Raw genomic sequence first — 14809 nt, 5'->3', positions numbered from 1 at the left:
ATAAAAGAGTTTAACATTTTTTATTTGGGGGGAAAAAGAATCTGAAACATGAATTTAATTCAGAAATTAAATTAGTTTTTTAATTACACTAGTTTTTTAAGGATATTTGATATTTACAACAAATTATGTAATAACCTTGTCATGTTTCAGTAGAATGGTTGTCCTTGGAATCTGTGCTACTGAATTTAATAGTTTGTTAAGATTTTATTGCTGCAGAAAGTCTATGTTGCTTTGGGACTTAAATAGAAAAACAACCTTAGACAATGGCCCAAGGTAGACCTAACAAATACCAAATATTATGCTACCCCATAGTGAAATTCCAAGTATTCACATTTAAATGAAATAACTTTGGTAAATTGGAAATGCTTAAAGTGATTACTTGTTTCTTACTGTTACCTGGTTATCTAATTTATGTCATACTTTTTAAATGATTTTTTCTTACTGTATATAATTTTGTTACCTAGTGAGATAAATTATTAATGCCCTTTAATGCTGCTTACTAAATGCTTTGAAATGTAAATGATCAATATTTTTATTCTTTCTCAAACTATTCCTTTAGTAGTTAGGTTAATCCTATAAAATCTTTTAAAAAGTTTCTAGGGTAAATAAATTTTCTTCTCTTCTAAAGAGTATAAAAATAAAGTCTAGCCCTCTGGTGTAGCTAAGTGGTTGAGTGTCAACCTATGAACCAGGAGGTCAAGGTTTGATTGCTGGTCAGGGCACATGCCCAGGTTGTGGGCTCAATGCCTGGTAGGGGGAATTCAGGAGGCAACTGATCAATGTTTCTCATCATGGATGTTTCTGTCTCCTTTTCTCCCTTCCTCTCTGAAATCAATAAATATATATTTAAAAAAATAAAGTTGAGTCTGGAGTCAAAGAGTTTAGTTCCCAGCTTGAGCCTAGGGCAAGCTCATTTAACCACTCTTAACCATAGTTCTTGTTTAAAATGGGGATAATAACAACTCACCTTATTATACGGTTGTTCTGAGGCTTAAGTGAGATAATGTATGAAAAAGCATTAGCAAGTTGCTTGGTGCATAGTCAGTGCTCAATAAATATAGCTGTTGTATAGGTAAATGTGTGACTGTTTAAAAATTCAAAGGAATCTAACAGATGAGTTGAAGAAGAAAGAGCAAAATTTAATAGAAGTCTTGGATCTTGGTCTGAGTAATCTACCAGTACCCTGTGGAAAACTCATTGATTCTTAGTCTAAGCTCTTTGAGATTATCTAGTTCAGGGTAAGAAAGAATATTTGGATATATTTTGGTTTAGATAGGATTTATTTTGATCTGTAAGTTCCTACTAGAGTAGAGGCTAAGTGAACAGAAAAACACTCCATCTGTTTTAGAATCTTCCTAACCAGGTTAATCTGAACTCAGGCCAGCACTAGCATTATACCATCCTTTCCTAATGTCTACTCTCAAGAACCAAACTAACCTCCAGCAGTGTTCTAAAATAAATGGAATTTCCTATAATTTAAGTTTGAATTGTGAAGAAGTTTTATAAAATATTAATGTATTGTTTATATACATAGAATTTTCATACTGTTCATTTTGTAGACTTAACATTTACATTTTCCTTGAAAAAAATGATATTGACAGTTTGGTTGAATGCTAAATTTGAAACCTGCCCTCCCTGTCTCCAAAATGGCCACTGGAGTAACAAGTAAAGAGAAAGAACTACTTGTATACACACTCCTTTTGTCTACTAGATTTCAAGATTGAGGCCCTGTTCTTTTAGGGTAATGTAGTGATTTAGGTGACAGTTTGAGAATAGTTAGATGGATACAGAAGGATTAAAAGGCAGCTTTCCCTTCTCACTTCTATTTATTTTATTTTTTTATGGATTAGGGTATTAACAGTGTCCATTGGTCTCCTACCAAACTTGTTAACTAACTGCCATAATGAATTGGTTTATAATAGTGAATACTCTATAGCAAATAGCACTCTTTCAGGTATCATCATATATAATAATCATATATAATAAAGAGCTAATATGCAAATTAACCCTCACGTCCTTACAAGATGGCTGCTTACGACCAGGCCGGCAGGGGGGTTAGCGAGGGACAACCAAACAACTGAACAAGGAGGCTGCGTGGGGCAACCAGGCCCGCAGTGGGGGCGGGTGGGGGCAACCAAGCCAGCAGGGGGGGGCAGTTAGGGGTGATCAGGCTGGTGTCTGGATTGTGAGAGGGATGTCCAACTGGCGGTTTAGGCCCTATCTCCAGGATCGGGCCAAACTCGAGGAGTCCCGGATTGGAGATGGTGCAGGCTGGGCTGAGGGGACCCCCAATGCATGAATTTTGTGCACCAGGCCTCTAGTCTATATATAGAAAAGCCTAAGCCACTGAACGACCATTCGCTATGAAGCGCATTGACCACCAGGGGGCAGGCGCTCAGCGTAGAAGCTCCCCCCTAGTGGTCAGTGTGCTCCCACAGTCAGCCTCACGGCTGGCAAGCACAGCTGCGGCAGCGCAACCCTCTCGCCTCCGTAGCAGCATGGCCAGGATGAGCGGGAGCAGCGCCCAGCCTGGGCTTGGGCTCCTCCCTGGCCATCTGCCGCTTCACGCACTACTACATCCCCCAGGGATCCCAGATTGTGACAGGGCGCAGGCCAGGCTGAGGGACCCCACTGGTGCACAGGTATGTGCACCGGGGCTCTAGTTACTTTATAGAAAGTGATCGTTGTATGGAAAAAGGTTTGTACTGGATTCTTACAGATAATTTGTTATAATCTGGTCCACAAACTTTATTAAATTGTTTACTGAGGGAGGCATAATTTAACAGAAATCATGAAGGAAAATTTCACACTTTCACAAGGGAAGTAGAAGCTGATGTTTACCATGGTGCCCAAGTTATTTAAACCCTTTTTTCCTTACAGATTAATTTAGAATATAATACATTTTGGAATCCATATGTATAATTTTTGTGTGTGTTAATCCTCACCTGAGGATGTTTTTTCCATTGATTTTTAGACAGAGTAGTAAGGAGAGGGAGAGAGAGAGAGAAACATTGATGTGAGAGAGGCATATCAATTGGTTGCCTCCAGCACACATCCTGATGGGCTGGAGATCAAGCCTGTAACTGAGGTACATGCCCTTGACCAGAATCAAACCCAGGACCTTTCAGTCTGCAGGCCGACACTCTCTACTGAGCCAAACCAGCGAGGGCCATACATATAATATTTTATCAAAAGAAATCTTTGTGTGAAAATAGTTTGTTGTATCCCCCACAATCAGGTGTCAAAGGAGGCTTTATTTCTTACTAGAGGGCCAGTGAACAAGATTCGTGCACTGGGAAGGGGGCATCCCTCAGCCCGGCCTGCGCCCTTTCGCAGTCTGGGACCCCTCGCTCCTTACTGCCCACATGCAGTGGAGGCAGGAGAGGCTCCCGCCACCACCGCTGCACTCGCCAGCTGTGAGCCTGGTTTCTGGGTGAGCAGTGCTTCCCCTGTGGAAGTGCACTGACCACCAGGGGGCAGCTCCTGTGTTGAGCATCTGCCCCCTGGTGGTTAGTGTGCATGATAGTGACCAGTCATTCTGCAGTTTGGTTGAGTTGCATATTACGCTTTTATTATTTAGGATAAGATGAGGAAGTTTAGGAACTTTTATGCTTGTAATACATACTTTATAATACATTAAGCTTGTCATTTTAAATTCACCTAATTTAACATATGAGCTAGCACTTTTTATGTTTGTTTACTTTTTACTTTAATTTTAATTTTTAAAAATACTGGTCTCGCCAGAAGTAGAAAAATAATACATAGGTTCCCATTTACCCTTTACTCATCTTCTTCCAATGGTGATACCGTTATAACTAAGTTACCATGAGCTGTTGTCCTATATAATCAAAGGGTAATATGCAAATTGACCAAACAGCAGAATGACCGGTTGCTATGGTGTGCACTGACCACCAGAGGGCAGACGCTCAACACAGGAGCTGCCCCCTAGTGGTCAGTGCGCCAATCAGTCACAAGCGGGGCTGATGGCTAGCAAGCGCAACAGCGGTGGCAGGAGCCTCTCCCGCCTCCGCAGTAGCACTAAGGATGTCCGACTGCGGCTTAGGCCTGCTCCCCATGGGGCCTAAGACATCAGTTGGACATCCCCCAGGAACTCCCGGACTGCTAAAGGGTGCAGGATGGGCTGGGGGACACCCCCCTTCACCAGTGCACAAATGTCATGCATCAGGCCTCTAGTAATATCGTAACCAGGAAATTAATATTGGTGCATTGCTATTAAGTAGAGTACAGACTTCATTCAGTTGTTACCATTTTTTCTACGTACATTTGTGTGTGCGTGTGTATAATTCTATGTAGTTTTAACCCACATATAGATTTGTGTAAACACCATCCCAATGAAGATACAAACTGTTCCATTACCATATATATGCTATGCCAATACATTCACACACACATACCCGCACTTGGCAGCTGCTAATCTATTCTCCAGCTGTGTAGTTTTTTTTATTTTGTGAATGCTATAGAAGTTATTCCATTTATACATTATACAGTATTGTAAACTTTGGTAATTGCCTTTTTGCATTCAGCATAATTTTTTGGAGATTCATTCAGGTTGTTGAATGTAGCAGTGGTTAGTCCCTTTTTTATTGCTGAGTAGTATTCCATAGTAAGGATGTGCCAGAATTGGCTTAGAAAACCATTCATTGCTGAAAGACATTTGTATTATTTTCAATTTTTTGCTACTATGAGTAATAGTTACTATGAGCTGTTATGAATATTTATGTGTAGTTTTTTTGTATAAACATATGTTTTAATAATTTTGTGGAAAATTCCCTAGAGCCAAGTGTTGGGTTGTATGGTAAGTACATGTTTAGTTTTATAAGAAAAATAAGCCAAACTATTTTCCAGAGTGTCTGCTACATTTTACATTCCCACCAGCAAAATATGAGATATCAACTTTCTCCACATCCTCACTAACCTGTGCTGTTATTTGTTTTTTTATTTCAATTGTTCTAATTGGTGTGTAGTGATATCTCACTGTGACTTTATGTTTTACTTGAAAATAAAATACATCATTTTTAAGGTTCTAATTTAGATTTTGCGAACATTGTTTTCACCCCCTTCCTGATTGGTGATGGTTTTTATTACATTCTAATTATCAGTGTGTTTTTTTTTTAATGATAGTTTGGCCAGGACTATTTCTTACTTAAAATATTTTATGTCATCTAACATATTAAGTACAGTTCTTTTAACTATTAATATAACTACTTTTTGAATAATTGTTTATATTATAGTGGCTGGAATGGCTGGTACTGCGCATATCGATGGAGACCATATTGTTGTTTCAGTTCCTGAGGCTGTATTAGTTTCTGATGTTGTCACAGATGATGGGATAACTCTTGATCATGGCCTTGCAGCTGAAGTTGTTCATGGGCCTGATATCATCACTGAGACCGATGTAGTAACAGAAGGTGTAATTGTTCCTGAAGCTGTACTTGAAGCTGATGTCGCTATTGAAGAGGATATAGAGGAAGATGATAGTGATCACATCTTGACTTCTGAGCTAATTACAGAAGCCGTTAGAGTACCTGAGCAGGTTTTTGTGGCTGACATTGTTACTGGTCCTGATGGACACTTAGAACATGTGGTCCAAGATTGTGTTTCAGGAGTTGACTCTCCCACAATGGTATCGGAGGAGGTTCTTGTAACTAATTCAGATTCAGAAACTGTGATTCAAACAGCTGGTGGTGTTCCTGGATCTACAGTTACTATTAAAACTGAAGATGATGATGATGAGGAGGAGGAGGATGTCAAGAGCACTTCTGAAGACTACTTAATGATATCATGTAAGTGGAACATAAAGTTCATAAGTACTTGAGAGATTGATTTATATATAACCTGGAAAGTTTTTGTGAGATGAGGGATTTACTCAATAAAAATCATGGGGGTAATTTTTTTAAAAAGAAAATTTTCAAAACTATCGTTGACATGCTTTTTTGAATTTGCTCATATTTTTAATTTACTGAATGAATATTCATATCCAAAATAAAATAACATAATTTAGTAATATCTTAGAACAGAAATATAGATTTGGAAAGTACAGCAAGAACATTAACTGATACAGAATTTTAATGGTAAATGTATATATTTTAAAATGGGAAATTTATTTTAGATAGCCATTGCTTTACTTTTAATATGGCAGGTATTGGAGTTGTTCAGTTTTGCTTAGGAATTTAAGCATAATATGTTCAAAAATGTATAATTAGTTTTTATGCAACACTTGAAAAGTAAATTATAAACTCAGATTGTGTTCTACAATTTTCCCTGTGTGTTTTTTTCTGTTTGTGTAAATATGTGTGTTTATTTCAGACTGCTTTACGATGTCCTTAAGACACTCTATCTGGAGGAGGAAGATAGAAATATCTTGTTCTCATTCTAAGTGGTGCGTTTGCCTGAATAGCAACAATAATAAAAATCTAATGATAAGTTATAGATGGAGCTAGAGATAGAAGTGGGTCTATACATTATAAATTTGAAGGGATCATGCTGGAAGTAGTAAAGCTTAGGTAAAGACTTCACTTTTCCATAGAGGATTTTTGTTCTTTTCTTCATAAAATTACAAAATGGTTGATTCGGAGCTAGAGTATATGTATGTATGTAAGTATGTATACAGTGATTATTATATGTGTGTATCAGTGAATTTAAAATGAAAAAAATTAGATTACTTTAATTTTAAATATGATTATGAAGTCTAGTGTGTTAACTTTTTTCTCTATGCAATTTTGAATATTTACATTGTTTTTAAGGGAATGATTCAAGCTACTAAAAGACTGTAAATGTTACTATCTCTTTTTAAACTAATGTGGATTACTAAAGCAACTCCATATTTACATTTAACCTTACATAAAAAAACAACCTACAGTTATGTTTGTATAACATGGTATGGCAAAGTCAGTAGTCTTTCTGTACCAACACAAATTCATTATGCCTTTAAAATGGGTACTTGTCAAATTAAACTCTTTAGTGTTAACATGGTCTAAAATTTAAATATATGTAATGTAAATAGTCATCCCTTAACATATCATCTATAATTTGATTCTATAAAAGGGTCTTTTTAAGTTTCTAGAATATTTTAGTTTCTATTATTTATGTTGATATTATATTGACAAATGCAGAGAATTTCTGTCCTACTCTAAGTAGGCTGAAAATTATTTATTTTTAAAAGTATATTGCTTGAATAATATTGGAACTGCAGCAGGGTCATTCTAAGAGGAATTTAAACTAGGGATTAATGAATTCCTTATTCATTAGTAGAGAAACAGCAACATTTTAAAAAATCCCTTTAAAACTTAAGCATTTTTTAATTTTGGAAAGCAGGATATACAAATATAAAGAACCCTAGTACACTGCTGGTAGGAAGGCAGACAGGTACAGCCACTATGGAAAACAGTGTGGACTTTACTCAAAAAATTAAAAATGGAACTGCCATTTGATCCAGTGATCCCACTGCTAGGATTATAGTCTAAGAAGCCTGAAACACCAATCAGAAAGAATATATGTACTCCTGTGTTTATGGCAGTGTTATTTACGATAGCTAAGCTCTGGAAACAGCCCAAGTGCCCAACAGTAGATGAATGAATTAAAGAACTATGGTATATTTATGCAATGGTATACTATGCATCTGTAAAAAGGAAAGATCTCTTAATATTTGAGACAGCATGGAGGGACCTGGAGAGTATTATGCTAAGTGACATAAGCCAGTGAGAGAAAGATGAGTATCACATAATGTCATTTATATGTGGACTCTAATGAACAAAATAAACTGATGAGCAAAATAGAGCCAGAGACACTGAAGCATGCAACAGACTGATGTATACCAGAGGGAAGGGAGGGGGTGGGAAGAGAATAACCAAAGAACTTATATGCATATATGCATAACCCATGGACATAGACAATAGTGTGGTGAAAGCCTGGGGAGGGGGTGGTAGTAGGCTGGAGGGGGTCAATTAGGATAAAAGGGGACCATCCTATATAATAAAAGCCTAATATGCTAAGTGCCCGACTGTCAGTTCGACCAGTCACTATGACACGCACTGACCACCAGGGGGCAGACCCTCCGAACAATAGGTTAGCTTGCTGCTGGGGTCTGGGTGAGATGGGCTGGACACACTGTGGCGTTTTTCCGCGGTCCCTCTTTGGCCCCGAGTGCACTGGTACAAATTTGTGCACTGGTGGGGTCCCTCGGCCTGGCCTGTGCCTTCGCAATCTGGAACCCCTCGGGGGATGTTGGAAAGCCAGTTTCTGCCTGATCCCCACAGACCAGGCCTAGGGACCCCACTGGTGTAATAATCCATGCACTGGGCCAGTTTTGGCCCAATCTTCAGGCCAGCCCAAGGGACCCCACCAGTGCACAAATCTACGCCAGGCCTCTAGTCTATAATACTTTCTACAATAAAGATAAAAGTAACTTGGATATTAATAGCATAACTTTATCTAAGACAAAAGTTACCCTAGGTTTGTTTTTCTCTAAAATACCAAACACCCATTAAGACATTTATAAGTGCTGATTTCCTTTATAAAAAGCATCGCTGAAGGAGGGAAGTTCCTTTAAATGATGAATTAATATGCTGCATTTAAATTACTTTTGACCTATAAAATCTGTTTGTATTTCTTTCAGGAGCATATTTTTATACAAAGCACAATATCTTGATAGGGCCTTTAGGGGAGATAACATCAACCTCATCAGCTTTATGGGTAAAAGAGAAAAGTAAATACCTATTATAATCTTTTTACTATAATAGTTTTGTTGAGATATAATTCATATGCCATACAATTTACCTTTTAAGATGTGCAGTTCAGTGGTTTTAGTATATTCAAGGAATTGCACAACCATTACTATAATCAATTGTAGAATATTTCTTCACTGCACAAGGAAACCCCATACCTTTTATCAGTCACCTCCCCCACTTCAACGCCCCCTAGGTAACCACTGCTTCAATTTCTGTCACTATAGGTTTGCCTATTCTAAAATTTTCATAGAAATGGAAGTGTATACTATGTGGCCTCTTGTGTCTGGCTTCCTTCACTTAGCATAATGCTTTCAAGGATTATCTATGTAGCATGTCAGTACTTCAGTTTTATTACCAAGTAATATTCATTATATGGATATACATTTTATTTATCCATTTGATAAATCATAGTCGTTTGGGTTGTTTCTACTTTTTGGCTATAATGAATAATGCCAACATGAATAATCATGTACATGTTTTTGTGCAACTATATGTTTTCAGATCTCTTTGGTATATACCTAGGTATAGAATACCTTTGTAATAAAATGTTACTAATTTTTTTTTCAGCATTGTGAAATACAAATGTTTTACACATATCCTGACCCCATCCCTGTGGTACATAAAACACCGTATACTGATAATATTATATCCACCATATAATTTTGGAATGTAACATAAAAGGGGTACAGTAGAAAGCCTACTTAGCTTTAAAAAGGAATGTTATGTTACATATTTTGCTAAAATGAAATTTTGATCATATTGTGTCAATGGTTTATAAAAAAATATCGAACGTTAACACTTTACAGTGTTGGCTAACAGTGCACCTTATTCATTTAGGTTATATTTAGTGCTAACAGAATTCCGTCGTGTATGTAATGTCACCTGCTTATTGCTGAGTGGATTGCCATATAAGTTGAGAAACAGCACTGTGAGACTTGAATATTGTAAACCTTATAACAAGCAAAAAGGTTAAGTTTGAATTTGAGGTATTTTGAATACTAAATGCATTAAGAAGAGTCTTTGAGGATCTATTTATAAAGTCATTGATTGCTAAGAACAGTGGCCCTATGTGCATTGGGTAATAGAGCAGGAAGTGGTGCCTTAGCTGTTGCCACCACCACCTCAACCTTACCCTTTCCCCCAACTGCTAGCAGCACCCCCCCTCCACCACACTGCTTCCATCACACTGCCGTTTTCTCTCTTTCTTTCTCTCTCTCTCTTTCATACACACACAGACACACACACTACCACACACAAAAGAGTTGCTGCACCTATCTTATTCCCCTTTCCTCAAACAATTGAGCCCCTTCCCCTAACCCCCTCCACCATCTCCCCATACATACACCGAGTTGCTATCCCCTCACCTCCTTTGCCAGAGCAGAGGAACCCCTCCCCCAACCCTTGCCACCCACAACCTCCCTTCCCCTGCACCCCTGCCAGAGCAACAGAGCAGCCCCTGGCATGTAAGGGTAGCTTTGATTCCCACCTCAAGGGAGGTCCACTAGCTCAACAATAGGAGAACCACTATCTCTACCCTCCCAATTCCTGATGATCCTGCAGTATTGTCAGTGAACTTGGCCAGCCTGGTCCCTAGGTGCAGAACATATTCCAGGAAGTCCGGGCATACTCTGAGAAAAAAATGAATTGTGTTGCTCTTGGGTGGAGTCCATTTTTCCCTCTCACTTCCAACTGGTGCCACGGTTCCTATTCAGAGCCCTCCCTACTCATGGACAAATCTTGATCTCTTTGGGCCTGATGATCTCTGCTGGCCTTACCCTAAAGACTCCTTGAGACACTACTCTACCACAAAAGTCCCAGAGCACCCAGTGGATGGCAGTTGACCTTGAATGTACTTCACAAAGCAAAAAAGATCTCAAACTAACTTTATACTTAAAGGAACTAGAAAAAGAACAACAAAGGCAAAGTTAGTAGAAGGACAGAAGTAAAGATCAGAGTGGAAATAAATGAAAGGGAGTCTAAAAAACAATACAAAAGATCAATGAAACCAAGAACTGATTCTTGACAAGATAAACAAGATTGATAAACCTTTAATCAGAATCATTAAGAAAAAAAGAGGACCCTCATAAATAAAATCAGAAATGAAAGAGGGGAAGTAACATCTGACATCACAGAAATACAAAGGATTATAAGAAAATATGAACAACCAAATGCCAAGAAGTTGGATAATCTGGAAGGAATGGATAAATTCCTGGAAACATACTATTCTCCAAAAATGATTCAAGAAGAAACAGCTGTAGCCAGTTTGCCTCAGTGGATAGAGCTTCGACCTGCAGTCTGAAGGGTCCTGGGTTCGATTCTTGTCAAGGGCATGTACCTAGGTTGCAGGCGTGATCCCTGGCCCTGATCGGAGCATGTGCAAGAGGCAACAAATTGATGTGTCTCTCTCATATTGAAGTTTCTCTTTCGCTGTCTCACCACCTCCTTGCCACTCTGTTTAAAAACCAATGGAAAAATATCCTCTGGTGAGAATTAACAAAAAAGAACAATAAGGAACAGATTATCTCACTAATATGTGGAATGATGAACAAAATGGAACCAGAAGCATGAATATGTGGAACACGCTGGCTGGTGCCCAAGGGGTGCAGGGTGGGTGATGACTGGATAAAAAAGGTGAAGGAAATAGCTAAAGAACATGTGCATACCCCATGGACATGGACAATAATTTGGTAAAGGCCAAGGAAGGGAGTTGCTGGAGAGGGTGGAGATGGACAAAGATGGGTTTGAAGGGGAACACCTGCAATAATGTCAACATTTAAAAAAATTAAATAAAAAGAAAAGTTGAGTCACAACATAAAATTATCATCAGTTTTTTAAAACAAAAGAAATAGAAAAATCTGAACAGACTAATTAAAACTAATGAAATCAAAGCAGTAATAAAAACTCCCAGCAAACAAAAGTCCTGGACTAGGTGGCTTCACAGGTGAATAGTACCAAACATTCAAAGAATTAACACCTATTCTCAAAGTATTCCAAAAAAATTCAAGAGGAGGGAAGACTTGCAAGTTTATTTTATATAGCCAAGCATATAAAATAAGGGTTATCTAATTCCAAAACTAGATAAAGGAACTAAAAAATAAAATTATAGGCCAGTATCCCTGATGAACATAGATGCAAAAACCCTCAACAAAGTATTAAATCATATCTGGTAATACATTAAAAAACTCATACACCATGATCAAATGGGATTTATTCCTGGGATGCAAGGGTCATGCAATATCTGCAAATCAGTAAACATGATACATCACATAAACAAGATGAAGGATAAAAATCATATCAATAGATGTAGAAAAATTATTTGGTAAAATCTAGCACCCATTTATGATAAAAATTTTCAGCAAAGTGGGAATACAGGGAACATACCTCAACATAATAAAGGATGTTTATGACAAACCCACAGCCAAGATCACAGTGATGAAAAACTTAACATGTTTTCCTTAAGATCAGGAACAAGCCAGGGATATCTGCTTTCACCACTTATTCAACACTGGAGGCCCGATGCATGAAATTTGTGCAAGAGTAGGCCTTCCTTCCCCCAGCTGCTGGCACTGGCGTCCATCTGGCACCCGGGACCTGGGCTTCCCTCGCTCGCAACCCTGGCTCTCTCTAGAAGGAAGGTAGTCCAAAGAGACGTCCAGTCTAATTAGCATATTATGCTTTTATTATTATAGATAAGTGATGGCGAACCTATGACATGCATGTCAGAGGTGACACACGAACTCATTTTTTTGGTTGATTTTTCTTTGTTAAATGGCATTTAAATATATAAAATAAATATCAAAGATATAACTCTTTGTTTTGCTATGGTTGCAAATATCAAAAAATTTCTATATGTGACACGGCACCAGAGTTAAATTAGGGTTTTTCAAAATGCTGACACGCCAAGCTCAAAAGGTTCGCCATCACTGTTATAGATAGTACTGGAAGTCCTAGTCACAAGCAGTCAGACAAGAAGAAGAAATATAAGGCATCTGAATTGGAAAGGAAGAAATAATAATGTCATCATTTGCAGATGACATGATGCTGTATATAGAAAACCCTAAAAATTCCACCAAAAACTACTAGAACTGATACATGAATTTATTAAACTATCAGAGTACAAAGTTAATATTCAGAAATTGGTTCCATTTTTATACAACAATAATGAATTATGAAAAAGTGAAGGTAATGTTATCCCATTCACAACTGCATCAAAAAGAGAAATAATGTAGGAATAGATTTAGCCAAGGAGGTAAAAGACCTATACTGGGAAAATTGTAAGATACTGAAGAAAAAAATAGAAGAAAATACAAATAAATGGAAGCATAAACTGCCATCATAGATAGGAAGAATTAACATCATTAAAATATCAATGCTAACCAAATCAACCTATAGACTTAGTACCATTCCTATCACATACCATCAGTGTATTTCACAGAACTAGAAGAAATAATCAAAAAAATTTACACGTATCCATAAGAGAACCCGAATAGTCTCAGCAATCTTGAGAAAGAGGAACAAAGTTGGAGTTACCAAAATACCTGATATCAAGCTATACTACAAGGACAAAACAACTTGGTTCTGGCATAAAAACATAAAGATCAATGGAACAGAATAGAGTGCCCGGAAATAAACTGGCACCATAAATAGTTATTGCAATATTATTGACTATATTCTCTATGCTGTACTTTGCATCTCCTATGACTTTTGTAACTACAAGTTTGTACTTCTTAATTCCTTCACCTCTTCCAGTTTCCCATGCCCCACCCCCTCTGGGAAAGCCCAGTCCATTCTCTGTCTATGATTCTATTTCAATTTTGTTTATTCTGTTCTTTAATTCCAAATATAAGTGAAATCCTATGGTATTTCTCTGACAGACTTATTTCACTGAGCATAATACACTATTTTAAAAAAAAAGCTATTAAACCAATAATATATACTTCATCATCTTTTTTTAAAATTGATTTCAGAGATGAAGGGAGAGAGTTGGAAACATCAATGATGAGAATCATTGATCGGCTGCCTCCTGCATGCCTCATGCTGGGGATCGAACCCACAATCTATGCATGTGCCTTGACCAGGAGTTGAACCATGACCTCCTGGTTCATAGCTCAACACTCAACCACTGAGCCATGTGAGCCGGGCTTCATCTTTTTTTTTTTTTTTTTTGAATCTGTTTCATTGATTCCCAAAAATATTTGCCAGAAATGAAGAAACAGAATTAGAAGCTATGAAGGAATGAAAATATTTAACTTGTTTATATTGATAATTTTGGTGCTTTCTGTCATAGACAAATAGTTTGAACACTTAAATAGTATTAAGTTTATATTTAATCACAAATTTAAACTTTTCCTTGTAAAAGAATTTCTGGAATTTATTGTTTTTCACCATTTTGAAAGGCAAAAGGACTATTTTTGAAAATGTATGTATAAAATTTCAAAGTGAGGTAGGGAAAATCTAGACTTTGACCTATTTAGATTTTTAGATTAAATTTATTAAGGTGACATTGGTCAACATGAACATATAGTTTTCAGGTGTAGGTTTCTATGTTACAAAATCTGTATATTGTACCGTGTGCCCACCACACACAGTCAAATCTTCTCCAGTCAACATATATTAGGACCCCCTCCTCACCCTACCCCATTCCTTCTGGCAACCACCACACTGCTGTTTGTGTTCACGAATTTCAGTTTTATATCTCACATATGAGTGAAATCATATGGTTCTTAGATTTTTCTGATTGACTTATTTCACTTAACATAATATTCCCAAGATCCATCCATCCATGTTGTAAATGGTGCTATTTCATTCTTTCTTATGGATGAGTAGTATTCCATTGTGTATATGTACCAAATCTTTATCTAGTCCTCTATTGTAGGACACTGGTTGTTTCCATGTCTGGGCCACAGTGAATAATGCTGCAATAAACATAGGGTGCATATGTTTTTGTGAATACATGATTTCAAGTTTTTCAGGTATATACTCAAGAGAGGAATTGCTAAGTTGTATGGTGGCTCTATTGAATTTTTGAGGATTCACCAGACTCCATAATGGTTGTATCAGTC

At 37.4% G+C, this 14809-nt stretch overlaps 1 protein-coding gene across 8 annotated transcripts in view; it reads left to right on the top strand.

Moving 5' to 3' along the window:
* The window catches only part of ZNF711 (zinc finger protein 711), a 42191-nt gene that overhangs the window by 7649 nt on the left and 19733 nt on the right, over positions 1-14809 (top strand). For all 8 annotated transcript variants that reach the window (XM_006753466.2, XM_006753464.2, XM_015562937.1 and 5 more), the window contains one exon: positions 5253-5804. In XM_006753466.2, coding sequence (XP_006753529.1) covers positions 5253-5804 — 552 coding nt within the window. The remainder of the gene's footprint in view (positions 1-5252; positions 5805-14809) is intronic.

This window comes from Myotis davidii, unplaced genomic scaffold (assembly GCF_000327345.1).
Source record: "Myotis davidii unplaced genomic scaffold, ASM32734v1 scaffold291, whole genome shotgun sequence".
Classification (NCBI taxonomy): domain Eukaryota; kingdom Metazoa; phylum Chordata; class Mammalia; order Chiroptera; family Vespertilionidae; genus Myotis; species Myotis davidii.
Note: the sequence above shows the minus strand (reverse complement) of the source record. Positions and strands in the feature narration are given on the sequence as shown.